The sequence below is a fragment of the Petaurus breviceps genome, unplaced genomic scaffold (genome assembly GCF_028583685.1).
Source record: "Petaurus breviceps papuanus isolate PSGF00001 unplaced genomic scaffold, PetGlider_PUasm1.0 175, whole genome shotgun sequence".
Classification (NCBI taxonomy): Eukaryota; Metazoa; Chordata; class Mammalia; order Diprotodontia; family Petauridae; genus Petaurus; species Petaurus breviceps.
Window position 1 is genome coordinate 60,809,825 of NW_027185764.1, and position 27,598 is coordinate 60,837,422.

Genomic DNA, 27,598 nt, shown 5'->3' on the forward strand with positions numbered 1-27,598 from the left:
AGGAAACTGAGGCAAACCAGGTTAAGTGACTTGTCCAGGTCACACCACCACAAGTTTCTGAGGCCAGATTTGAACTCAGAAAGATGAGTCTTCCTGACTCCAGGCCCTGCAATCTATCCATCACCCCACCTAGCTGCCCCATTTCCCTTTTGAGGGGAATCTAAACTGGAGGGTGGTGCTATTAAGTCTGGAGAATTTTAGGATTCTTGAGAGAATGAGGAGAATGTTATTCATTCTGAGTCCTTTGTAAGTGTAACAATAGCCTCATAAGCCAGTTGGGGGTGGGCAGCATACTTCCCTCTTCCATGAACATGCCCTTTGCTTTGGGTTCATTTTGGTACATTGAGTTTAAATCTCAAGGGAGCCTAGTCTCCCAGAGCAGGGTCAGGTTCTTTTTCTCATTTTCTATGGCTCTTTAAGCCTCCACCAGAGAGCCCTGGAGGAAAATTACTTAAGATTTAGGGATAATTCCAGTCTAGGGTCTCCCCAAAAGACACAGAAAAGTACTTAATGTATAATGCAGATAAGGTATATGATAGCTATTTATATATCCCCATATGAAATAAATACTTAAGTCACAAAAGACTCATAATTGTACATAGCCAACAACTTAAAACATCCTATTGTCACTAACTCCCAGGAAGTTGATACTTTTTAATTTTAAATAGTATTTTATTTTTTCCAATTACATGTAAAATCAATTTTTAGCATTCATTTTTAAATAAAATTCTGAGTTCAAAATTTTCTCCCAGGGGGTGGCTAGGTGGCACAGTGAATAGAGCACTGGCCCTGGAGTCAGGAGGACCTGAGTTCAAATCTGGCCTCAGACACTTAATACAAAACTAGCTGTATGACCTTAGGCAAGTCATTTAACCCCAATTGCCCTGCCTTCCCCCTCCAAAAAGCAGAAATAAAAATTTTCTCCTCCCCCCCCAAGATAGTATGCACATATTTCCATATTAATCATGTTCTGAAAGGGGAAACAGAACAAAAGGAAAAAAAACTTTAACAAAGTGAAAACAGTATGTTTTCTTCTGCATTCAGACTCGATATCAGTTTTTTTCTCTAGATGTGGATAGCATCTTCTATCACGAGTCTTTTGGAATTGTCTTGGATCATTATAAGAGCTAAGTATCATATCATAAGAGCTAAGTAGTTCATAGTTGATCATCAAACAATGTTGCTGTTACTATATTCCATGTTCTCCTGGTTCTGCTCGATTCACTTGCATCAGTTCATATAAATCTTTCCAGGTTTTTCTGAAATCTGGCTGCTCATCATTTCTTATAGCACAATAGTACTCCACTACCTTCAAATATCACAATTTGTTCAGCCATTCCCCAACTGATGAACCTCCCCTCAATTTCCAATTCTTTGCCACCACCAAAAGAACTATAAATATTTTTGTACATGTGGGCCCTTTTCCCTTTTTTATGATCTCTCTAGGATACAGACTTAGTAGTAGTATTGCTGGGTCAAAGGGTTTGCACAATTTGATTGCCCTTTGGGCATAGTTCTAAATTTTTTGAGAGGTTGATACTTAAAACATTCAGACATAGAGTACTTCCTGGGGTTGTTGAACAGGCATTTTACTTTGTACTGTCAGACAGTTTTGTACTGTCAGAACAACTCCCTCAAGATTTATGTGTTCTGGCCAGTGAGGCCAGGTCAGGGCTTATGTTTATCATCCCTTCAAGGTTATCTTATCTGAGATGGATATAGTTGCAGAAACTTCCTACTGATGTCAGTCATCTCTACCTGAGGAACTCCACCGGAGTTCCTGATCTCTACAGATCACAAGGATGCCTTCAAACGCTAGAAATGTCTATTTCAGAATCACTAGTTAGACTCATGGACTTATATTCTAAGAGACAAAAAAATTACACAAATAGTAGAAGCAGCCAGGGGCCTGAAGTCCAAGCTTGGACTTGCCTAGGCAGCACATCTCATTCCATGGCAGCTCTTCCTATCTGTCTTATTTTGACCATCTCACATCCCCTGTTGCTGCCAAGAGAACCAAGGCATTACTATCCCAAGGCACTAAGTTCTCAGCACTAAACCACAGTACTCATGTCCCACCAAAATGAGCACAGCTCAGCTCCATACATGCAATGTGGGATGTGATCCTATTCAGGTCACTGCCACCTTCATCTTTGTATCTGCTGCATCTTTTGAGTCTTTTGCATTTTTTGTGAAGTGGCATAAAGTCTGTACTATACCTTGTGCTGGAGACTTCGCTGGGAAGGCACAGGTACAAGGAAAAGGTCAATAGCATAGGGCAGGAATCACCTACTTCATACCTTTCCTAGAACCTAGCCTGTTTACTTTTTTTTTTAAGGTCACTGTCTTGGAAGAGTCAATAACTTGGAAGAATCAGCCTAGCAGCAGCCAACAACCCTCTATTAGCTGTTTACTGTGTGCCAGGCAGTGCCCTGAGCGGGGGAGGGGGGGGGGGGGTAAATAAGGTAATAGCTTGGAAACTTGTGTCTCTTTCCGGGTTTTTTGATAGTTCTCTCCCTTGCGCTGGCCCGCGAGCTCTCAAATGAGGTAGACCCCTGGGTGGTGCAGAGCTCCAGGGCGTGCAGAAGCAGTGCTGATAGAGAAGAGAAGCGCGCGTGCCAGGACTGGTACTAGCAACAAAGAGCAGTCACCCCTCTCCCTCCCCTCATCCCACCCTCGTCTCCTGGAAGCATTCCAGCCGCCAGGACTGTTAGGAATCTCCGTGAGGCCGCAGGGCGGGGCTTGGCCTCCCCGCAGCCAATCATAGGGAGGGAAGGGGGTGGGGCCTCCTCCTGAACACCGGGGACACAGCGGCCAGTCTGGGGCGGAGGGGTGGGGGGGGAGAAGCAGTTTGGTCGCAGACCCGGTCCGGTCCAGCCCAGCCCGGCCCGGCCCGGCCCGCACCATGGAGGAGGAGGCGGTGGTGGCCCCGGCCCCGCGCTACTTTATAGTCCTCCTCCTGGCGGCGGCAGCTGTGGCAGAGGCCGCCGTGGGGCTGGTCCCTGGCACTTCGGGTAAGTTGAAGGGGGTTTCGGGCCAGACCCCTTCCCCAGGAGTTTACCAACATGGCGGAGGGGTCCCCGGCCTGGACCCTCTGGGCAATGGCGGAGGGTCCCGTGGGCCCTCGGCCGCGCATGGGCAGCTCCGACCCCCGGCCCGCGCGGGTCTAGCCTGAGGGAAGCGGCGAGGGAGCGAGGGTGGGGTCGTCCTAACCTCATTGGGGTGCTGGGCCGGGCCTCCAGCTGCACTGGGAAGCGGGGCTGTGGTGGGCCGGAGGTTCGGCCGGCGGCTTGCTCACGTCTCTCTGGTCGTTTCTCGCACTCGAACCTCCTATCTCCCGCCTCTGAGCTTTTTTTCCTGGGCGTCCCCCACACCTCAGCCCCTACCCCCGGTTCCAGGAATTCTCTCCCATCATCTTCATGTGCCCTGCCTTCCTCTAAGCCTGAGTTAAACCTTTACTTTTTGCAAGAAGCTTCTCCCCATTTTTGCTGAATCGTAGTGCTTTCCTTCTGAAACTACCCCCTGTTTACGCTATATACGGTGTCCCAAAAGTCTTAGTGCAGCCGTCAGTTTTTGTAGACCTTTTGAAACACCCCGTGTGTCCTATTTTTACATTGTTGCTTTCATGTTGACCCCATTAGACCGTGAGCCTCTTGAGGGCAGGAACTTTGTTCTGCTTTTCTTGGTGCACTTAGCACACTGCCTGCCTCATAGCAGGCACTTAGTGTTCCTTGCCCTTCTGACTTACGGAGATTCTTCACTTGGGGTCCACGAGCTGAAATGGGGGCAAAAACTGACATCTTTGTTTTCCCTAACCTCCTGCTGAAATTAACTTAAGTTTACTTGATTTAAAAATTTGATTCAGAGAAGGGGTCCGGCCACGGGATTCACTAGACTGCCAAAAATTCCCCCGACACCGAAAAAGAAAGAACCCCTACGGTTGAGCATCAGCTTATCCCCGTTCCTACTAGGGACTCTAAGGATTTGTTGTTTGTATTTCCACGGGAATGGCTGTTTTCCGAGCTGAAGCCTACTTTCTTCCTATTCCATTAAAAAAAAAGAAACAAAAAAATTTTACTAGTTCCTGCTCTGTTCTTAAAGTCAGGTCGTCCTAATACTGAATTTGAACTGAGGGAGAATCTTAGCATGTTTTTTTGGTGAGGACTGTGGTCTATTTTCTGACAAGGACTAGTTCTGGTTTTACTTCTGGTGTTTGCTATACATTTGAAATTGGTACAGAATAGAACTTGAGATATTACATATTAAAACTCACAGGAAATCTGTAATAGAGGAGCACAAAGGCTAGAAATGTGGGGGAAAGGTTTAGTATGTATAATATTGAGGAAAAAACCCAAATAAATGTCTGAAGAAAGTGAATCATTGTGACTATAGGACACTTGAAAAATCCTCAGGCATCCAAGGGAATCAGTACTATAATAAGGCAGGAAAGTGTAGGAAAACAACATAAAAATGTTTATAAAGGTGGTTGAAGCAAAAAGGTTTTTTGAGTTATTATTTATCCTAAAGATTATATTAACTTGAAGTCTATTTTTTGAGTATTCTAGTCAATTGAAGTTAAACTAGCAGAAAATTGTAGTTCTCTATACAATGAAGTCTTTCATATTAGAAATTATAACTGGTTTAAGTCTAGGAAATTTTTTAGATTACACATTTACAGTGTCTTTTAGAAGAAACCAGAAGCTTGGCAAAAATTCTCTGTATTGTAGTTATAGTCAGATTATATAACCTCTAACACAGATCCTAGCTCTTAAGACTATTGTCTAATAAAGATCATAGCTCTTGAGACTATTGTCTAATAATTTTCACCATGAAAGTTTACTTTAGGCAAAACTATCCCAGATATTGTCAGAAGAGGGAAAACTTCTCATGTGACTTTTTTTTTTTCTGTTTACCCCCTTAGAAAAGTTTTTATTGGTACATTTTGTTTTGGACACTACAGATACTTCCTAACAGAAACCCTAGGAAACTCCCCTCCTACATTCCCTGAAAACAGTTTCTGGATTTTTTTTTTTTAAAGGAAGGCTGTTTTTTGAACTTTGATAGTATAGTTCTAACATTGACCAGAGTATTTGACCAGAGTTTTGTTGCCCATAAATCTTTTATTTAAACTGTTACAGTTATCATGTATTTTGTTATTTTGGCTTTGCTTTCTTTATACTTTATGATGTCATATGAATATTTCACATTTGTTTGAATTCTTTAAATTCAGTATTCCTTTCAGGGTTGCCATATTCCTTGATAGTCGTGTATCACAGTTCAGCCATTCAGCAATCATTGGGATCATATTTTGTTTCTGCATTTTTGATATCCCAAATAATGCTTTTGCACAGTTTTGTAAATAAAAGTCATCTGACGATAATCACCTTCATATAACTATTGAACTCTTTGGGCCAAAGAGTATGTAATATGTAAGAAGAGTAGTTCTTGGACCAAAAGGTATAAACAAATTAATAGCTTTCCTTGTATATTTCCAAATTGCTTTCTGAAACGTTTTTTATGTGATTTAAATCAGAACACTTAGCATCTGTCAAGTTAGGTGCTCCAAAATATGCAGAAAATAGGTCTTTAAAAAAAGTACGTTTATATTATAATCATTGTCTATGCTACTGGATACTAGTATCTCAGTGGGTGAGTAGAGGAGGTTGGAAGACTTTTACTTGAAATATTTAATCACAGTAGAGAGAACACAATCCTTACAGCTACTCAGATGTGCTACTTTAGAATCATCCTCAACTCATCCCTCTCAATTTCCTCCCAACCCTGCCTCCACCTAGGCAGTCAGTCAATAAGTTTTGTTATCCTACCTCCACAGTATCTCTTACCATCTCTCTACTTTTTTTTTCTATTTACTCAGTCACTCCAATTCAGACCTTCATTAACTTTTACCTGAACTGACAGGATATTTCAGTAGAATAAAAAGCTTCCAAAGAATGAATGAATGAAGCATTTATTAAGGGCTCATGTACTAAACATTGTGCTACAGGCTGGAAATACAAACATAAAAGTAAGAGGGTCCTTACTTTTAGGACTTTACACTTTTAGGAGCTCATTTTAACAGGGAGGAGATAACACATATGAAAGGTTTCAGCTTCAAATCAGATAGAAAGGTCCCATCGTCCTTAGGGTGCAGTGGCAAAGCAGATAGTAATGTCGAGTGTTTGATGTGATTTTTACTGACTAAGTCATATTTTCTGGCGTCATACCATTTGACAGTGCAAAGGGCTTTGGTGGCAAGACCTTTTTTTCCCCTGGCTCTTCTGCTTGTTACTATATTATAGCCCCTGCCAGGAGCAGTTGTCAAATTGCATCTCCACCAGGGTTGCTTCCCGGGGTTATGGCTGGGCGATGTGCTAGAAGCATTACTAGTCCCAAGGCTCTTGGGTTCAGGTTCTGGGCTATCTCCATCAGTGTCTAAAGAGGACATGGCAGTTTTGGGTGGAGATGGAGGTCAAAATGGTGGTGGTTTGATTTGACTGGTACACCTTGCCTCCTCTTGGCTCCTCAGAGTGCCTTGCTGCTTGACCTTGGCTGGCTTGCCTGCCTAGTGTGTGGCAGTTGGTTGGTAGTTGGTGGGAATAGAGTACCTATTCTCCACAGGAATTGCTTCCTTGGGTGATAGCGGGAAGTAAGACCTGTGTTCTGTGGCAGTGCTAGGGCTCCTATGTGTACCTGCCTGTTGGTGGCCATTGGTCCGCAGTAATTGATATTCATAATTAATTCCTTTCCTTTATCCATTTCCTAATTTTTGGAGTCAAAAACTTATTTGAATAGGTCATATTGGAGCTGTTACAAATGTGCAGATCACTTATTCTGATGTAATAACCACCAGGTCCTTTTTGTCAAAATATTTTGTTTCATTTTTTGTGATGCTATTAGTGTTTTCCATGTTTAGGTGCCCTTTGAGTTGTCTTAAAAAAGGTATTCATCATACGCATATGTGAGACTCCTTAGTAGTCTATAAAGTCTTTTGTTGATTTTATTCCTTAATCCTAAATAAGTTTTGAATATATTTTATGTTATCTTCACTGCTACCTGACTTTCTTATAAAAATCAGAGTATCAACATGTATGTTGACTTGGTTTAGAGGAGTTTCTATAGTTCTTTATAGATTTTCTTCTCATCCTAGTTTGGTAATGCATTGGATAGAGTGTTGGTCCTGGAGACAAAAATACCTCATATTTGGCTTTAGACACTTACTAGTTGTGTGGGCAAGCCACTTAACCTCTTTTTTTTTTTTTGCCTTGGTTTCCTTATCTGTAAAATAGGGATGATAATAGTACTTGTCTCACAGAGTTGTTTTGAAGATCAAATGGGTTAATATTTGTAAAGTGCTTGGCACATAGGTGCTGTATAAATGTTTGTAATGATAGTAATCATTATTATTCTATACAGCAAATGTTGATACATGAGCTACAGTTATCTGCTTCTGAGCATCAGGAACACAACCGCATGAAATGACCAGATATTCTTCATTTCTTATTGCTTGTCTTTGAACTCACAATGACAGCAATCCTGTTAACCTGGCTTTACACATTTAGACTGAGAGAATCATCCTATCTGATACATGTAGTTTTTAAAGATCTAGCTGGCTTAGTGGTTTGGAGGATTAATTTGTGACAGCCAAAAGGGCTCGTGCAGTCATGTGCTTCATTAAGAGGCATAGTTTCCATGAATAGCAAGATGACCCTTGCTATTCAGAAAGTCTTCCATACTTTTTGGAGTATTTAGTTCAGTTCTGAGTACCAGAGTTTGTGAAAAATATGAATAAACTAAAAGCATGCAAGGAAGGCCACACCAGAGTAGTGAAGGGCCACCTTATGTCTGTCATATGAAGATCATATGAAGGAACTGAAAGATGTTTAGCTGAAGAAGAGAAGATTTGTGGTAGAGGTCGAGGCAAAACATGATAACTGCATTCAGGAATTTAAAATGATCACATTGAGGAGGAGTAGACTTCTTCTCTTTGGACCCAGATGGCAGAACAGGGAGCATTGGGTGGGAGTTGGAAAGAGACAAACATTGCACTTGAAATTGAGGGGTGGGGGGAGGAGGTACTTCCTATCAGCTAGAGCCATCTAAAAGTGAGATAGGCTACCTCCAGAGATTGTGAAGAAAGTTTCCCTTCCATGGAAAGCTTCAAGTAGAGGCTAGATGACTACTTCACTTTCTTTAGTGAGGATTTCCTTTGAATATGGGTTGGACTAGATGGCTAGTGATAGCCTTTCCAACTCTTTGATTCCATTACTCCTTTATTTGTATCTCCAAGGAGAATCTGTGAGCTGTCTTTCTTTTAGCTGTAATTTCCTTACGTAAGATAGTTCTAAGGTGTAATTGCTGGTTTTATATTTATAATGAAGATCTAGCTATGAAATGATAAATTTGAACCAGATGGCCTCTGTGGTCCCTTCCAACTTTAGAGCTATGATTGTCAAAGTTTACTTCCTTCAGAAGTCTGTTAACTTGGTCATTGGACAAGTATCTTATACCGAGTACCAAAATTGTTTATAGATGGTCCAAAAACTAACTCATTGTGTTGCTCTGTTTCCTTTTATACAACTCTGACCATGTTACAGTAGAAGCAGAAGGGGACAGTAGAATATGGAAGGATATTTTATGTGGTTTTTGTTTGTTTCATGATGTGGCTAAATAATTTATCTTGTGATGGTGAACTTATTGGTAATAGGCCTTTCCAGATTTAGCTAGGCTTAGCCTTGGTTAGCAGACACAGGCTGTTGCTGGAACTAAATATTTGTAGAAATAATTTTTGTTTTCCTTTTTTTGTTTATTATATCTTTTTTAAACTAATTTTTTTCAATTAATAAAAATCCACCTTCTATCCTCACCCCATTCCCCATTGAGAAAGAAGAAAAACAGCCCCACTGCAACAAATTTATATAGTCAAGCAAAACAAATTCTTACATTGGACATCAGTCCATCAACTGTGCATCAGTTCATATAAGTCTTCCCTGATTTTTTCAAAACTATTGTTCGTTATTTATTATAGCACAATAGTATGCTGTCACTTATATTACCATAACTTATTTAGATGTTATCCAATTGATTGGTATACCCCCAGGTTCCTATTCTTTACCACCTCAAAAAGAGCAATAAATATTTTTGTATGTGCTTAGAGTTTGGATTGCTTAAGACCAAATCCCTCAATCTACCCTTCCTTTAATTTTCCTTTCTCCCCTTTTTCTCCTGTTTCCCTAATGAATGAACTGTATTTCATATGTACCCACTGTGTGTATATGTATTCTTTCCTTGATGGATAAGTTCAGATGAGAGTGGGGTTCACATCTCAACTGTTCCCCCATCCTTTCCTCCCTCTTTAAATAAACTACTTGCACACTTTTGAGTATATGAAATAATTTTCTCTCTCCTTCTCTTCATCCTCTGTATATTTTTCTCTTCCTTCCTTTCTCTTCTATTATGAATCATCAGGGGCGGCTACGTGGCACAGTAAATAGAGCACCAGCCCTGGAGTCAGGAGGACCTGAGTTCATATCGGGCCTCACTTAACACATAACTAGCCGTGTGGCCTTGGGCAAGTCACTTAACCCCAATTGCCCTCCCAAAAGCAAAAAAGAATCATCAAGACATTAACAGCCATTCCCAGGCCTTCTGTCTAATTAGATCCAAAATGAAAGTGTTCACAGGGATTCAGATGTGTATAATCTCCCTATATTAGAATATAAATAGTTTATCCTTATTTAGTCCCTTATGATTGTTTATTCATGTTTACCTTTTTATATTTCTCTTGACTCCTGTGTTTGCACTTCAGAGTTTGGGTGCAACTTTCATCTTTTCATCAGAAGTATTTAGAAGTCCTCAAGTTCATTAAAGGTCCTTTTTCCCCATCTGGTATTCAGTTTTGTTTTGTTTTTTAGTTTTTCTTGGTTATAAACGTATATCCTTTATGGAGTATAGTATTCCAAGCCCTCTACTTCTTAGTGTGATCCTGACTGTGACTCCTTGGTACTTGAACCCTTTCTTTGTAGCTTGCTTGTGTTATTTTTTTTTCTTTGCCTTGGAAGTTCTGGATTATTGGCTACATTGTTTCTGGGAGTTTTCACTTAGGAATTTCTTTCAGGAGCTGACCAGTGGATTTTTTTCTCTCCTCTTTATCCTCTGGCTCTAAAAGAACTGGGCAATTTTCTTTTATGACTCCTTGAAATATGATGTCTGTGTTCTTTTGTTCATGATTTTCAGTCAGTCCAGTGATTCTTCAGGGATCTCTACTCAATCTGTTTTCCAATCTGTTTTTGTTTTGTTTTGCTTTTTGTCTGAGGTAGCTTAAATTTTCTTCTATTTTTTCAGTCTTTTGACTTTGTTCTTAACTATCTCTTCTTGTCTTATGGAGTCATTGATTTCTGTTTGGTCCAGTTTAAGATTTTTCAGGGATTTGTTGCTTGGGCAAGGCTTTGTGCTACCCTGGAAATTCTCTTTTCAATTCTTTCTTCCATAGTTATTTCTTTTCCAAACACACTTTCCTCCTTCCTCCAGCATTCTCATTTCATTTATAAAAACATTTAAAACTTTTTTCTTTTAAACTTTTGCTTACTCTATTTCAGTAATTCTTGTGTGCCCAATCTGTGTTTTTCTTTGAGACTTTGTAGATATTTTGGAGTTTTTTCTTCTATTGAGTTTGTCTTGAGTGTCCCTGTGACAGCTTTTTATTGTGAGGCTTTTTGTTTGCTTGTTCTTCTAGCCTCCTTCCTGACTTTGGACTTTATGTTAGGACCATGCGTTTGGAAGGAATGTCTGGGCTGGCTGCTATTTTCTTGGGGTGTTGAGTTTTGTACTTCAGGATCTCAGGGGTCAGCTCAGGCTGGGGACCTGGCACACTTTCTATGTCCCCAAAGTGGTCTGATCCAGGAAAAAGTCTGATTGCTTCCCTCCTGGTCTAGGCTCCAGGCCTGTGGGCTTTACCCAGTTGGAGCTTCAGGAGACTGTTATTGGATTCAGCTACTACCAGCCAACTGGAAAACTGATGGTTCAGAGAGACAACTCAAGGATTCCCCTTGGTCTGGTGTTCCTTTTCTGATTATTCTTCTGCAGTCTTTACAGTGGTCAGTGTATTTCTTTTTTGCTACTTCACCATCTTGGCTGCTGTTAGAGCCAATTGAGGTAATATTTGAACTGGAGCTTACATCATGGATTGGTGGGTTTATTTTTCTTGAAGTGCTAAAAGTGTTTTTATAAAGTAACCTTCAGACCATTTCTAGAGTATTATCTTAAGTTCTAGTGTATGATATTTTAAGAGAAATATGAGCATACCCAAGGTGGTGAGCAAACCATACCATTTTAAGAAACATTCAAAGGAATTAGGGATGCTTTTCTTGGAGAAGAGAAGACTTAGTAGCTATTTTCAAATATTAGAAAGTCTGTCATGTGGAAGAGAAATTAGGCTTAAACAGGTGGGCAGATTTAGGACCAACAGGATAGAAGTTTCAGGAAGATGAATTGGGCTCAATGTAAAGAAAATTTTCCCAACAACTAGAGCAGTTCAGAGGTATAGTGGATTGTTTTCAAAGGCAAACTTGTTTATTACTATTGCTTGAGATCTTCAAGGGGATTGTGGATTACCATTTCTTGGGATGTTTCTTGTTAGACTAGTTGGCTTCTGAGATTCTTTTACCTCTGAAATTTTGTGAATTTTTTTTCTGAGTCATTAAAAAACTCTCAATGTGTTAACTTCTCAGGATGATTCGAAAACCAGGTAGATATTCACAGAGTCTCACCTTTAGATGTAGAAGACCTTTACAGGTCAGCTATGTTATCTGCTTGCTTTATTATTTCGTTAATTAAGGATATATGATATGTTTATTCTAATGTCTTTAGGGAGGAAGTATACATTATTTATATTTTAATGAGAAAAGTGAGGCAGAGATAATAAGTAATGTGTAGTTTGGAAAGGTATTTTATTAAATATGAAAACATATAATCAGTTAGAGTATAGTAAAATTTCACTTCGGAGCCCTGTTTTCCAAAAACTTGAACATAATCTTTCATGTTTGCTCCTTAAGTATACTTCCTTTCTGTCATCTAATTGTCTCCATCATTTTGTAATTTTACATTATTTTCATATCAAATTCCTCTTAGGCTGCATTAATAGACTTTATGGTGTCCAAATTAAGGAGATGTTAGGCCTATAGTATTTTGCCTCCATCATAGCTGCTGTGTTGTGTTCATTTCTGGTTACTATTTTTTAAGAAGTACATTGATGAGTTAGAGGAAGACCATAACAATGCCAGTCTTCCTGGAGAGGCTTATACGAACTGATGCTGAGTGAGAAGAGCAGAACCAGGAGAAATTTATACACAATTACAGACACAACGTATGTGTGATGACCAACTTTGATAGACTGGACCCTTCTCAGCAATGCAGTGATATAAGTCAATCCCAAAAGACTCATGATGGAGAGAAATGTGTGCATCCAGAGAAAGAACTGAGTTTATATCCAGATGGAAGCAAAATACCTGATCTTTTTCCTTTTCTTGTTTGGTTTTATGTCCTCTTTGCCATTTTTCATTCCAGCTGATACAATCCGTCTTTATAACCTGACTAATGTCTAATGTGAAAGTATTTACAGATCCTATACTTGACTATATGCCGCCATGGGGGGAAGGGGAGGGAGAGGGACAAAATGTGAAACTCAAGGAATTGTGGAATTGAATCCTGTAAATTAAAAGGAAACAAACAAATCAATTAAAAAATAAATAAATAAAACAATGCCAGTCTTTATGGATTTTTCTAGAACTGAGAAAATTGTCATTTAAAAAAATGTTATCTTTGGTGTTCCAATTCAGAGTGGGTTATTTATTGTAAATATGTGTGGGTTTATTTAGTTATTTAACGGTTTGGAAGTGTGAGAATTATTTTTTTTTTCTCCCTAGGTGCCTTATGTTGTTATCATGCAAAGGATAACCTAATGTGCCGTGATGTTTGTGAACAGGTAAGCTTGCATAGTACTTGTAGAGACATTTAGTTATAGCAGGCTTTGAATCCTGACCCAGTGATGGACTGTATGTCTATTTTCTAAGAATCAGCTTTGCTAAATATAAAGAGGTAGGAATTTTTTGAGGGATGAGGTGGGAGTGGAGAGGGCTTAGGAACTCACAGAGGAGGTAGTCTACTAAGGTGTTGCAGGTGTTGTATTCTGTGTTAGGGTAAGATGAAGTGATAGTGCCTTTGAGCAACAAACTAAGTTCTTAGAGCTTTAGTTTATTTTTTTTTTAATTACTAAACTTGTAGGTGAGAGACAATTTAAGATAGTGTTTGCTTGGATTTTAGTAAAATTTTTGTTAAAGTGACTCATACTAGTCTTGTGGAATAGTTGGAGAGGTATAGACTAGACTACAATTCACTTAGATGAATTCTAAATGAGTTGGATAACTGTACTCGGAGTAGTTCAGTTTCAGCATAGCAAGAGTTTTCTAGTGAAGTACCTTAGATACCTATGCTTGGCCCTGTACCAGTTAACATTTTTATCAGATACTGAGAATAAAATTGCCTCCTCATCACATTTACAAATGACATAAACCTGAGAAGAATAGCTAACACAATGGATAACAGAGTAAGGGTCCAAAAAGGATCTTAATAGGACTAAACCATTGGTCTGCAACAAATAAGATGAAATTCAGTGGAGATAAAAAAAAAAGTCTTATATTTAGATACATAAAAATCAACTGCAGAAATATTAAATTGGGGAGTCATAGTTAGACAGCAGTTCTGAAAAAGATCTGGGAGTTTCAGGGTACCGCAAAATGGCTTTCCAACAAAGTGTGTTCAGTACATGTATCAAAATTATAAAAAATTCTCAGAAATATTAAAATAATCATGTGCTTTTTAAACGCCTACTATATGCCTGACTGTTAATGGATAAAGGTACAAAACTGAAGCAGTCTCTGCCCTCTAGGAATTTACCTTCTTCTGGGAGAGGGAGTAGGGAGTACAGTATATTCACAGATAAGTAAATACAGTCTTATGTAGGGACAGATAAAAGGATTGGACCTGATTTCATTGATACGTGGAACTTCTGAATGAGGAAATTCCTAACCCAGGTTGACTTCTTTGAAATTTATAGTCTTAGTTGCCTAGGGCACTGATGGGTTATATGACTTGGCCAGGATGTGCCAGAAGTGGGTCTTGAACCCAGGTCTTCCAGGCTTCTAATCTGGTTTGCTATACACTGGCCTGCTTTCCTGTACACTAGTGATATCAGACTCAAATGGAAACAGATCCTTGTGGGTTGCACATTGACTTAGAAAATCACAAATTAACATTATGGGGAGTAGAAGCACGACCTTCCCGCGGCTCTGGCTTCCACCCTCCCCAATCCATGTAAAAAGGGGACTCTAAACAAACTTTGGAGCTGCAGAACCCATAAAATGACACAGAAAAGCTAACCTCCAGCTGAGGACAGCCCGGCAGGCCGGCAGGAATCGGCCAGCACAGCGTTCTGGGAGCCGAGCCCAGCATCACGCCGAAGCTTTAGCCCCAGGGCGGGCCTGACCAGCCACCAGCCAGAGGGACTCCAGATCAGCAGCAGCTGTGGCCGTTTCCAGATTTATCAATACATAGATGCGAAGGACAAGGTGAGAGGCCAGTGCAGTCTGGACTTTGGGACCCAGTAAGTGGGAGTGCATGGCTCTTACCCCCGGTGTGAGAAACCGCTAGACGCCAGCACAGCCTGCCAGCACCACGTGGTGGCTTCAGCTCCTGGCCTGCAGAGTGTAGGGGGACCAAGCACCAGTCTGAGGGGTAATCGCTCTTGCTTTAACCTGCTTGGATCTGGATTGCAGTCTAGGATGGAGGTCCTGGGGTGTGTGTCCAGCTTGCCAGAGCGTGTGGAGACCTCAGAGAGGGCACCCATCTAATACCTCCGGCAGCTGAGAAAACCCCAGCATTTGGGACGAAAACTCCCCTGTCTGGTGGCAGAGTCCTACTGTGGCAAAAAGCCCAAAAGTGAAATAATTGAGTGGCAAAATGAGCAGGCAAAGGAAACAAAGCAGACAGAAGATTCCAACATTACACTCCTATTTTGGGGATAAGAAGGAGCAAGGCATGGAACAGGAGGAAAACAGTGAAGTCAGAACTCCTTCTCCAAAAGCTTCAAAGGAAAATACAAGCTGGTTACAGGCCATAGAGGACCTTAAGAAGCAGATAAGAGAAGTGGAGGAAAAATTGGGAAGAGAAATGAGAACAATGCAAGAAAATTATGAAATGAGAGTCAACAGCCTGACTGAAGAAAATAATACCTTAAAAAACAGACTGACTCAAATGGCAAAGGAGGCTCAAAAAGGCAATGAGGAGAAGAATGCCTTAAAAAGTCAAATTTGCCAGATGGAAAAAGAATCTCAAAAGCTCACTGAGGAGAATCATTGCTTCAGAATTAGATTGGAGCAAATGGAAGCTAATGACTTTATGAGAAATCAAGATGCTGTTAAACAGATCCAAACAAATGAAAGAATAGAAGGCAATGTGAAATATCTCATGGGAAAAACCACTGACCTGGAAAAGAGATACAGGAGAGATAATTTAAAAATTATTGGACTACCTGAAAGCCATGACCAAAGTAAGAACCTAGAAAGCATCCTCCAGGAAGTTCTCAAAGAAAACTGCCCTGATGTTTTAGAACTAGAGGGCAAAATAGAGGTTGAAAGAATCCACCGATCACCTCCTGAAAAAGATTCCAAAAAGAAAACTCCTAGGAATATTATAGCCAGGTTCTGGAATTCCCAGATTAAGGAGAGAATATTACAAGCAGCCAGGAAGAAACAATTTGAATATTGTGGAAACACAATCAGGATAACCCAGGATCTGGCAGCTTCTACACTGAGGGATCGAAGGGCTTGGAATGTGATATTCCGGAGGTCAAGGGAACTGGGATTAAAACCAAGAGTCACCTACCCAGCAAAACTGAGTATCATGTTTCAGGGGAAAATATGGTCATTCAGTGGAATACAGGACTTTCAAGCATTCTTGCTGAAAAAACCAGAGTTGAATAGAAAATTTGACATTCAGATACAAGAAGCAAGAGAAGCATGAGAAGGTAAACAGGGAAAAGAAATCATAAGGAACTTATCAAAGTTGAACTATTTTTTTATTTAAAGCAATCGGGGTTGAGTGGCATGCTCGGGGTTACATGGCCAGTTGTTGTTTCTGGGTGCGGTGCTGAGTGTCTGGGCCCGGATTTGATCCGGGTCGTCCCGGCACTGGGGCCGGTGCTCTTGCTTGCTGAGCCACCTGGCCAAAGTTGAACTATCATCATTCCTACGTGGAAAAACAATAATTGTAACTTGTGAAACTTTTCTCAGTAGTTGAAGGGATTAGAAATATATATATATTTATATGAGGGTATGCAGGCATATGAATATATATGTGAATGTGTGTATATACGTTTACAGGTATACATAGATAGAGGGCACGGGACCAATTTAACAGGAAGGGATGATACTTAAAAGGTGAAATTAAAAGGTGAGAGGAATATAATGAGAGGAGATGGGGAGAGACAGAGTGGGGCAAACTATCTCATACAGAAGAGGCAAGAGAAAATGGTTACAATGGAGGGGAAGAATAGGAAGGCAAAAGGGAATGGGTCAACCTTATTCCTATTGAATCTGGCTTGAGGAGGAAGGGAAATACACACTAAATAGGGGATCTCACCCTCCAGGAGAATAGGGGGGGAAGGGGATGTGAGGGGGGATGATGGAAGGGAGGGCAGGCTGGGGGGGCGGGGAGTTGGAAGCACCCACTTTTGAAAAGGGACAGGATCAAAGTAGAGAATAGAACAAGTGGGAGGTGGGATAGGAGGGAGGGAAATATAGTCAGTCTTTTACAATACATCTACTATGTTATTGTTTTGCATTAGCCGCACATGTACAACCTATACTGAACTGCTTGTCTCCCCAGTGGGGGTGGGTGGCAGGGGGGGAAGGGAATGAATCTGGAATTGAAAGTTTTAAAATCAAATATTCAAATATATGTGTGTGTGTGTGTGTGTGTGTGTGTGTATCAGCAATGCCATATTCACAATGCCTATAGAGATTACAAATATGTTGATATAATTATCCATCATAAAATACGTCAGGTTTACCATTTGGGGAAATAAACTAGAAAATTTATTAAGATACCAAAAGACTGAGTCCCAAAACCAGAAAGTGAAAGCCATCAGAGTAGTTATGACATTGGCACAGGTAGATAAAGTAGAAAGCACCCACATTTTCAAGCCTTTAAAAACAGAACAGGCTACCTCAGGCAAAGGTCCTCCTCTCCCCACTCACAGCAACCACCCAGCGCGCTCCCAGCAGCTCTGGCCTCTGGCAGTCCTCAGCAGGAGTCCTAACTCAAAAAAAAAAAAAGGCAACCGCCACCAACTGCCAACCGCAGGACCGTTAGCTCGGCTTTTCACTTTCTCTTGCTCTGCTATGTCAGCACGTCCATGGGGCATGGGAGATCTTTAAATCCCATAACCCTTACATTCGGCCCCAAGATCTTTCATGTCCCTTACTTGGCAAAAATACAGTAGGAATAACTGGTGTCAACAAAATTTCACAACAATATAACAAGAATAGCACACAATAAACACAAAAAAACATATTTTAGGGTGGGGCTTGAGCACAAGCTCCCCATCATTCCCCCCACCCCGAACAAATGGGGCCCCAAAATCTTGTGGTAAGGGGTGAAGATCTCTTCTTCTATGGCTACTTGCTGCTGAAATCGGATGTAGAGCTGTCCCTGTCCTTAGGGGTCCCATTTGAGAGGTCAGTTCTTAATATGCTTGATGCCAGGTCCAAGGGTGACACATCACAGTTGCAGACAGGGGGTGACATCCAGCTTAAGCTATCAGGCATCTACAGATGGAGGGTACCAAGCCTGTGGAAACAAATCTAACAAACGAGGTGAACAAACAAAAAAAATCAAGAAGAAGCAAAGAGACAATAACCAGACTATTGTAGCCTCACTCACGGTAGAATAAATGATTTAAGGGTACAATTTTGTAATCATCTTCTCCAGAATAAACAATAGTTACAGTGTTATCCTTCCCATATGCTATAATCTCTGCAGCCTTTGGAACATCATCTGGCTTCCGTTTTACCCATACTTTAGCTCCTGATTTTATTCTATCAGTAGAACCAAATCCTTCAGTTCCTGTGACAGTTAGTGGGGCTATGTATGTACCCTTGTGGCAAGCGAGTAAAAGTATATTGTCTACCCTGCCAAGTGAAAGCGAAGTGGTCCCATTGTTTAGAGTCTATTGGGATGGTGAAGAAGGCATTTGCCAAGTCAATAACTGCATATCAAGTCCCATCATATTTCTGGATCCTTTCTATTAAGGTGATGGTATCTGGAACAGCAGCATACAAAGAAGGAGTCACCTTATTCAACTGTCTATAATCCACAGTCATTCTCCATGTCCCATCTGATTTTCTTACTGGCCAGACAGGATTATTCCATCTTGTGGTTGTAGGGACTAACACTCCTGCTTCAACATATTCCTTTATAGTAGTGGCAATTTCATCTTGCCCACCTGGCACATGATACTGTTTTAAAGTAATTACTTCAGAAGGTTCAGGTAAAGTGATTGGGTCCATTTTTAGTTTTCCTACTAAAACTGTATTAATTCCTATCTTCCTCACAGCAAATTGGTATCTTCCTTCAGGTAAATTCAGAGTCATGCCTCTCAATACATCTATTCCAATGATGTATTCAGGAATGGGTACAACAACCACAGTATATTCCTTCTTAGGTAACTGCCCAACTTTCATTGTTATTTTAACCGGTCTGGCTGATATTTCAGTGTCTCCTAGACCTGTGATGGTAATAGGAGTTCCATATTTAAACTTATCAGGGTTTCCATAGATAAGTGTGGCCTCAGCCCCAGTATCAATCAGTGCCCTAGTCACAGTAGTTGATCCATTCTTCCAATATATTGTTAAACCAATATGGGGTCTGCAATCTCTTCTGCATATTTCTTTTATCTGGGCTGGGGCTTGGCCTATCTCCTATTCCCCCTGAAGGTGGGGCAAACTTGGATACAAAGATTCAGATTCAGAAATACCTGCGGGGGTGGTTCCTGCTTCCCTGTTCATTCTAATGCTAAGTACCTTTTCTTGGTACAGCTTATGCAGCTCTTCAGTTGGAATACCATCTATTCTTCTAAAGTCCACCCCAGCTCTTAATAGAGCAGTAAACAGTTCCCTTCTTGTGGGTCTATTTTGTCTCTGAATCCTCTGGCTGTTTACTCTTCTCTCTCGAGGCAATTTGTCTTTTTCCCAGTCCCCTAAATCGCTTAATTGTGAAATCTTATCCAGCACCTCTGAAAGAGGGTGCCCTATTTCTCCAATTAAAAGAGTCAGAATTAGGTGCTTATATGCAGGAGGAGCCGTCTTCACTATGATATTTCTATGAGGAACTCCTAGGGGGATATCATAATATGCATTTGCATCTCCAATCAGGATAGCAGTTTTCATTACCTCCTCCTTTAACTTTCTCATACAGTCTCTAAGTGAGTACCAGGGTCTGTCTCCCCTAGGCCACATAGATTCAGTTGGATATTGCTTTTTGCAACCTTCTGCAGCTAAAGCTAGAAGACTCGTTTTGTTATTTCCTCCTTGCATATGGTGATCCCTAAAAGCCTGGTGTACAAAAGGATTCTGACTGATACTTATGAATTTTAAACAGTTCTCATTGTCCAGTGTTATTCCTCCTGCGCCTTCATCAGTGATTCTTACTATCCAAGACACTAAAGACTCCCCCATTCTTTGGGTAAATCTACTCAATATATCAGTGATCTCCTGTTGAGTGAAATCCTCAATTATCTCCCTGGACTCTGTTTTGCCTCGGTGGTTCTCCTGCCTTCTTCTTCGTATGGGGAGAGCTTCTACATTAGGAGACTCCTCATCTAACCTTGTTCCATTCTCCTCACACACATTCTCCTGGAAGCTGTCAGGGCAACTCTGCCCAGCCTGTACAAAAGCTGCATGCACATTCCTTCTGCTAGTTTTTTGCTTCCTTTTAGCTACATGAACAGTAGCTTGCTCCTGGACCACATGGGTCCCTCCAGTTTGCTCTTCTGAGTACTGTGACACAGAAGAATCCTCAGGCAAACCAGCTGACTCCCTAGCCATCCTAGCTCTTTCCTTCAGCAGCTTATCCCTACTTTTACACATAAGGCGATAACTTGTTAGCAGCACCCAGCCTCTCCTGCACACTCCTGCCAGTTCTTTGCCTGGTTCTATGGGTATTGCTTTCAAACATCTTTCCAAATCTCCAGGTTCTCCCTCTTTTAGCCTTGGTTCCCAGTTTTCACAGGGCCCTGTGCTTTTAGCCCATTCTCTGGCTAGAGAGGAATAAGGCAAATCCTCCCATCCTGGAATACCCATTTCTCCCTCTAAAGCCCCACTGCTTCCAAATAGAGGCCTGACATTTTGTGATCCCATCCTGGTCGCCAAATGTATCAGCAATGCCATATTCACAATGGCTATAGAGATTACAAATATGCTGATATAATTATCCATCACAAAATACGTCAGGTTTACCATTTGGGGAAATAAACTAGAAAATTTATTAAGATACCAAAAGACTGAGTCCCAAAACCAGAAAGTGAAAGCCATCAGAGTAGTTATGACATTGGCACAGGTAGATAAAGTAGAAAGCACCCACATTTTCAAGCCTTTAAAAACAGAACAGGCTACCTCAGGCAAAGGTCCTCCTCTCCCCACTCACAGCAACCACCCAGCGCGCTCCCAGCAGCTCTGGCCTCTGGCAGTCCTCAGCAGGAGTCCTAACTCAAAAAAAAAAAAAAAGGCAACCGCCACCAACTGCCAACTGCAGGACCGTTAGCTCGGCTTCTCACTTTCTCTTGCTCTGCTATGTCAGCACGTCCATGGGGCATGGGAGATCTTTAAATCCCATAACCCTTACAGTGTGTGTATACTGTTATTAATACCATCTTACATGTAATTAAGAAATAAGATATACAGGCACTGAGGCATAGAGATCCACTGGAAAAGTCAAAACAGGTATGGGAGAAAATATGGGAGAGAGCAGATTGGAGGTGGGGATATCCTGTGGGACTGCTGTTTTGGGGGGATGGGTGGGGGAATAATGGGGAGAAAATTTGTAACTCAAAATCTGGCAGAAATGAATTATGTAAATCAGAAGTTAATAAAGCATTTAAAATTAAAAAAAACCATTATTTATGTTGTATTGCATTTTATTTATTTTGTTAAACACTTTCCAATTACTTTTTTATTTTTTTTAGAGGCAGAGTTAAGTGACTTGTCCAGGATCACACAGCTAGTAAATGTCTGACTCCAGATTTTAACTTAGGTCCTCCTGGCTCCAGGGTCAGTGCTCTCTCCATTGAGCCACCTAACTGTCCCTCCGGTTACTTTTTTTTTTTTTTTTTGCTTTTTGGAGGGCAGTTGGACTTAAGTGACTTGCCCAAGGTCACATGACTAGTTTTGTGTGTGTGTGTTAAGTGTCTGAGTCTGGATTTGAACTCAGGTCCTCCTTACTGCAGGGCCAGTGCTCTATTTACTGTGCCACCTAGCTGCCCCTCCAGTTACATTTTAACCTGATTCTGGCCACACTTGGTTTTGTGGCAGTCCAGGCTGTAAGTTTATACAATATATGAACAAAGTAATTGGGGGGAGATGGGAGTGGGGACACTAACAATTGGGGAATCAGAAGTTATTACTTGATCTCAGACTTAAGGAAGCTGGGGAAGGGGGGGTGGCCCAAAGAGGCAGAGAGGAGGGAGAGTATTCCAGGCATTGTGGCTAAAAAGTTACTGAAGCAGAAGATAGAATATCTTGTATAGGGAACAGCCACTTTGGTTGAATTATAGAATGTGGGAGAGGGATAGATATTATGTAATCAGCTTAGATAGCTAGGCTGAGCCAGATTGTGAAGATTTTAAATGCCAAGGAGAAAAGTTTACACTTTATTTTAGAGGCAGGAGGGAATCTCTGAAGTATCTTGAAAAGGAAGCAATATGGTCAGTCCTGTACAAAAGGAATATCAGTTTAGCAGCTTTTGGACAATGAATAGATAGACAAAGAGGAGACTATATATAGGAGGATGCTTTAAGAGATCATTGCGGGGCGGCCAGGTTAGCACAGCGAGTAAGAGCACCGGCCCCAGAGTCGGGATGACCTGGGATCGAATCCGGGCTCAGATACTTAGCACCCACCCAGAAACACCTGGCCGTGTAACCTTGAGCAAGTTACTTAACCCCAATTGCTTAAAAAATATATATATATATCATTGCAATAGTCTAGGTGAGAAGTGATGAGAGGGTATGGATTAGGGTGGTTGTGTGAGTGGACAGAAGCAAACTGATGTGAAAGATGTTGAAGAAAGTAAAATTGACAAGGCTTGGAAACTGATCAGATATGGAGGGTGAGAATGATGGGCTAAGGATGATGTCTAGTCTACTACCAAGCCTGGGTAACTAGAAGAATGGTGGTGTCGTTATAAAATAAATAGGGAAGTTATGAGGTGGTGTTGGTGGAGCTTAAGAAACAGATGAAGGCTAGATAGGTAATTTTTTGAGTTATCTGCATACAGATGATAGTCGAATCCATAGGAGCCAATGATACCCCAAAAGATCACCAGACAATGTACTGATTTTCTTTCCTGCTCCTGACAAACATGCCCAAGTCTCATATCCTTAGAAAGTCCCCTTTAGACCCTACCATCCCCTCTCTGTGTCTTTCTGTACTTCTTCCTTTTTCAACCACATGCTTAGAAAAAGCTGTCTATAATTAATCACCTTCATCTCTTCTCACTCCTAAACCCTTTGCAGTTTGCCTTCTGACATAATACTCAACTGAAACTTCTCTTTTCAAAATTACCAGTGATCTTTTAATTGCCAAATACAATGTCCTTTTCTCAGTCTTCATCCTTATCAACCTCTCTGTAGCATGTGACACTGTCGACCACCTTCTACCTTAATTACTCTTCTCTGTGGAGTTTTGTGACATTGCTTTCTCTTGGTTCTTCTCCTCCTGCCTGTCTGACCATTCCTCAGTCTCTTTCATCATCTATAGCGACCTAAATGTTGGTGTACCTGGCTCTGTCCTTCATCCCTTCTCTTGACTCTATAAACTGTTCTATTTGTTTACCTGTTCAGCTCCTATGGATTCAATTATTTGTATATAAATGACTTCCACATCTAAATATCCAGCATAATCTCTTTCTTGATCTCTAATTCTGTATCTCCAAATACTTATTCATCATTTCAAACATTTCATACTATAGACATCTCAAACTCAGCGTATCTAATTTCCTTTCCCGTTCATTTTTACCTATTTCTTTTAAGGACAGAAATCCTTTTAGACATTCAATTTCCCAACCCTGATATTATCCTTGACTCTCCACTCTCCCTTACCTCACATATTCAGTTGTCTTTTCTACTACCTCTATGACATCTCTCACATTTATCCCTTTCTCTACTCACAATTATCTCCCATCACCATAGTTAGGTTATTTTCACCTGTCACAGGGAGTACTATAATAACCTCTTCAGTGAACTTCCTGACTTAAGTCTTTCCCTACTCCATCCTCTACATTGCTGCCAAAATGGTTCTCCTAAAATGTAGGTCTCACCGTATCACTCCCTTACATAGTAAAATTCAGTAGCTCCCTACTACCTCTATGGTCAATATAAACTGTTCAGCATTTCCAGTCTTTTATAACTTTGCTTCAGCCTATCTTTCTAGCCCTATTATACATTATTTTCTTTTGCACACTATAATGTAGTCAAAACTAACTTCTTACTGTTTTTCATACATAGCACTCCATCTTTGTTCTCCATACTTTTGTACTCTCTGTCCCTCATGTCTGTAGTGCCCTCCCTCTCCTCTGCCTTGTAAAATCCTTGGCCAAATTAAGTCAACAACATTTGTTTAGTGCTGCTTTTATTCCAGGTACTATGCTAAAGATATAAATACAAGGAAAAAGAAAGACAGTGTCCACCCTCAAGGAGCTTTCATTCTGATAAGTGAAAATAAAATATAAAAGCAAGCTGAAAAGTTGGGGGGTGCAGTTGGGTTGATGGCAGCAGAGAATTAGAAATGAACAGGAGAGAGATGGTTAACCTTTGGACCTTTCTCAAAATGGAGATTTCAGGTGAACTCAGCAATGGAAAAAGAGAGTTACAAGGTTGGAGGGATGTTCCAGGATGTTTGAAGGCAGCTGAGGCAAGAAGGCAAAGTCCAGAGAGTCAGAAGCTGAGCTGGGATAGGAGTGAAGTCTCATTTGACTCAATTCAAGTGTTACCTTCCATATAAGAACTTTTCTAGATCCCTTCAGCTGCCTACCCCCACAATACTTTCTCTTTATTTTGTATTTACAATAGAATGTAGGTGCTTTGAGATGAGGGACTGTTTGACTTTTATCTTTATATCCTCAATGCTAGTGTAGTACTTGGCAAATAGTAAACACTAACCAAATACTTGTTGATTGATAGAGGAGAGTGACTGGGACAGGGTCCTGTGGTATACTCATGCATGGGGGCAGAGTGTGGATAATGAACCTACAAAGAAGACTGAAAGATTTGAATAACACAGGTAGAAAGAGACAGTACTATACTATAGTGAACTTTTCATTTTTGAAACAAGAGTGATAACAAAAAATTATACAGAGAAGAGACTATCCAGAAGAGAAGGGGATAGTAATGTTAAATGCTACCTAGAGTTCAAGAGGGATAAAAACTGAGAAAAGACCATTGGGTTTTAAATAAAGATGATGTAATCAATAGTCTTCAAAAGTAGAAAGGAAGCCAGAGTGTGACGGATTGAAAAGTGAGAGGAGAGGGAGTAAAGGCAGCTATTGTATAACAGCTTTTTTCTAAGAGTTCCACTATGAAGTGAAGGAGATATTTAGAGTGATAGCCTGAAAGGTACTATAGCTTCAAACAAAAGCTTTTTTTTTAAGGTTGTAGGAGATGAGGGTGTGTTTGCTGGTAGTAGGTATAGGCTGTTTGTTTTTGAGGTTGAAAATTAAGGAGAAAGAATGGTGGGAGGTGTAATATCCTGGAGGAAATGGGAGGGGGTGGAATCAAAAGCACAATCAAAGAAATTGATCTTGACAAAGAGAAGGGGTACCTCTTAGATACTGAAGCAAAGGAAGAGGAACAGGGAATAATGTTGAAGTGATTTGAAATGTGGAATTGTAGGGGAGAGAGAACTCAAGACATCAGGACTAATTTTTTTTTTAGTGAAGTACAAGGGAGGAGAGAAAGGGGCTTTGTAGGTAGCTTGACAATTAGAGGATTTTGAAATAGCTGCAGTAGAGAGTCTGTCAGGCAGAGTAAAGGGCAACTGTGAAGCCCAGCTCTGAGATTATTACACTTGTAGATCTTGTCAGCCCTGTTGTGTGACTTTTAACTGTTATGTAGCGTGTGAGCAGGAATGAAGAAAGCAGATGGAATAATTCAGAGTTGATGTTTGGAAAGGAATGAATGACAGTAAGATAATGGAGCAAGGAAGTTGAACTGGTTAACTAAAGTGTCAAGATTTTGGAGGAAGGAAAATGAGGCCAGAACATATATGAGGTCATGGTGGGGACGGGATAGATACAGGAAGATAAAGATCTAGGAAGGTTGAGGCACAGAGAAAAGGAAGGACAAGAAGTTAGAGTCAGAAGAATTTCAGAGAGAACCACCCTTTCTAATCATCAGGCATGAAATAAGGATTGTTATAGAGGAGATCATGCACACAGTGCTGGTTGAGGAATGGTGAGGACTAACAGATGTACTTGTGTACAGATGGTTTACAGATTGCACCAAGCTCTGGAACATTGCAGAGCCTCCTATGTGAGGTCTATAAATTGCTCTACAAAGTAACTTCACTCTCTACACAGAAAGAATAAGTAGAGCAAGAATTATTGTTGTCTAGTTATGATGAGCATTTGAATAGACAGTCTATAGCACTTGGCCATCGTTAAGTGTATTTTGGACATGTATTACCAATAGACAATGAGTTGACCCATAAAAGGACCAGAGGAAGAATGTAGACTGGATTGACTTTGAGATATTGAACAATTCTTTTAATTGCCGCAAGTTTCTCCCTGAAACAAAACCCCGTTTTATAATCCCAGCCTTCCAGTGATGTGTCCTGTAGATCATGGCAGTCTCTACTCAGAATTGAAATAGAAGGTCACCCAAAAAGAAATGTAGAGGCATATGGTGAATGTAAATAGACTGCGGACTTAGAGAAACAAAATTTAAAAAGACTGCAGCATTTGGAGGCAGGAAGAACTGAGTTCAAATCACACCCTTGACATTAGTTATGCTACCATGGGCAAGTCATTTCACCTCACTGACTAGGTTTCCACATCTGTAAAATAGTCCTATCCCCTAGGGTTATTGTGAGCTTCAAATAAGCTAATATATATCTTGTATTTTTCAAAACCTTTAAGCACTGTGGAATGTTGGTTATTATTATGAAGCAGAGTGGTATTAGCACATATCCTCACAGAAATGTATGGTTTAAAAAAAAGTCATCTCATCCCATGGAGAGGAAGTGAGGGATAGCCAAAAGACAGCACATGTGCTCTATTGATATCCTCTCAGTAGCCAAAGGAAAGTATTTTGGGTGATCCCTCTGGCAGACTAACAGGAAGAGAGGGATGAGAGTTGCACAAATTGTGTGCCATAGACACATGATCTGCATTGTTTGAGGAAATCTCATATCTTTGAGATCACAGCACAGGTACATTTTAATTGAAAGTAAACCAATTTCTTTGAATCTGAAACATCCTTTCTATAGTGACAGGTGATCTTTTATTGTTATTTTATTTCTTTTTTTTTAACTCTTAATTCATGAAGCTTCCTTTGAAAGAAGAGTTGCTATTTAGACTAACCTAAGATAATTTCCTATTTGGAGGCAATTTTTTTTCTTCTGTTTTAGAATGTTCTTTTGTTTGAAAGCAGTTTAATGGAACTGTATAGAATACTATTGTTTTCATTTTTCATGGTGATACTCAGCTTTTTTCCCATATGATTATTAAAAAGCAACTTCTCAAACTGCAGCATATTGTGTTTCTTGATTATTTCCTAACTAATGATTAAACCATGTTTAAAAGTTAATTTTAGCAGCTATATTTGAAAAGTGAATAAAGATGTTTAGTATAAGCACTTAAACTTAGGAAAAAAAGTTTGTGGCTTTTTATATTACTGTTTTTTTTTAAGTTCCATTGATATTTTTTTCCTCAAATAGATTTTATCATCAAAAAGTGAATCTCGCCTAAGACACCTTTTACAGAGAGCACCAAGCTATTGCCCAGAATCAATGGTAGGATTTGTTATGACTTGACTGTGATTACTGTGTGCATTTGTGCATGTGCACATATATGTGTGTGTTTTTTAAACTTAAGCAGCTAGTGAAGCACTTTTACACTCACTTACCTATTGTGCTTGGGGTTTCTGTTTAAGCAAAATGTTAGATTTAACTTTGTGAAATGAAGTTTCTACATAAATTACTGTGTAAGAGATTATTTCACAGTCCCCTACTATTTCATTCTGAAAATTGTAATTACAAGTATGATAGAATTTTAATAA

At 40.3% G+C, this 27,598-nt stretch overlaps 1 protein-coding gene across 4 annotated transcripts in view; it reads left to right on the forward strand.

The window, feature by feature from the left end:
• The first annotated feature begins 2,781 nt into the window (after window positions 1–2,781).
• RECK (reversion inducing cysteine rich protein with kazal motifs) overlaps window positions 2,782–27,598 on the forward strand; it is an 80,667-nt gene continuing 55,850 nt past the window's right edge. For all 4 annotated transcript variants that reach the window (XM_069085228.1, XM_069085229.1, XM_069085230.1 and 1 more), the window contains exons 1-3: window positions 2,782–3,014; window positions 12,921–12,979; window positions 27,258–27,332. In XM_069085228.1, coding sequence (XP_068941329.1) covers window positions 2,906–3,014; window positions 12,921–12,979; window positions 27,258–27,332 — 243 coding nt within the window. In that variant the 5' untranslated portion in view covers window positions 2,782–2,905. The remainder of the gene's footprint in view (window positions 3,015–12,920; window positions 12,980–27,257; window positions 27,333–27,598) is intronic.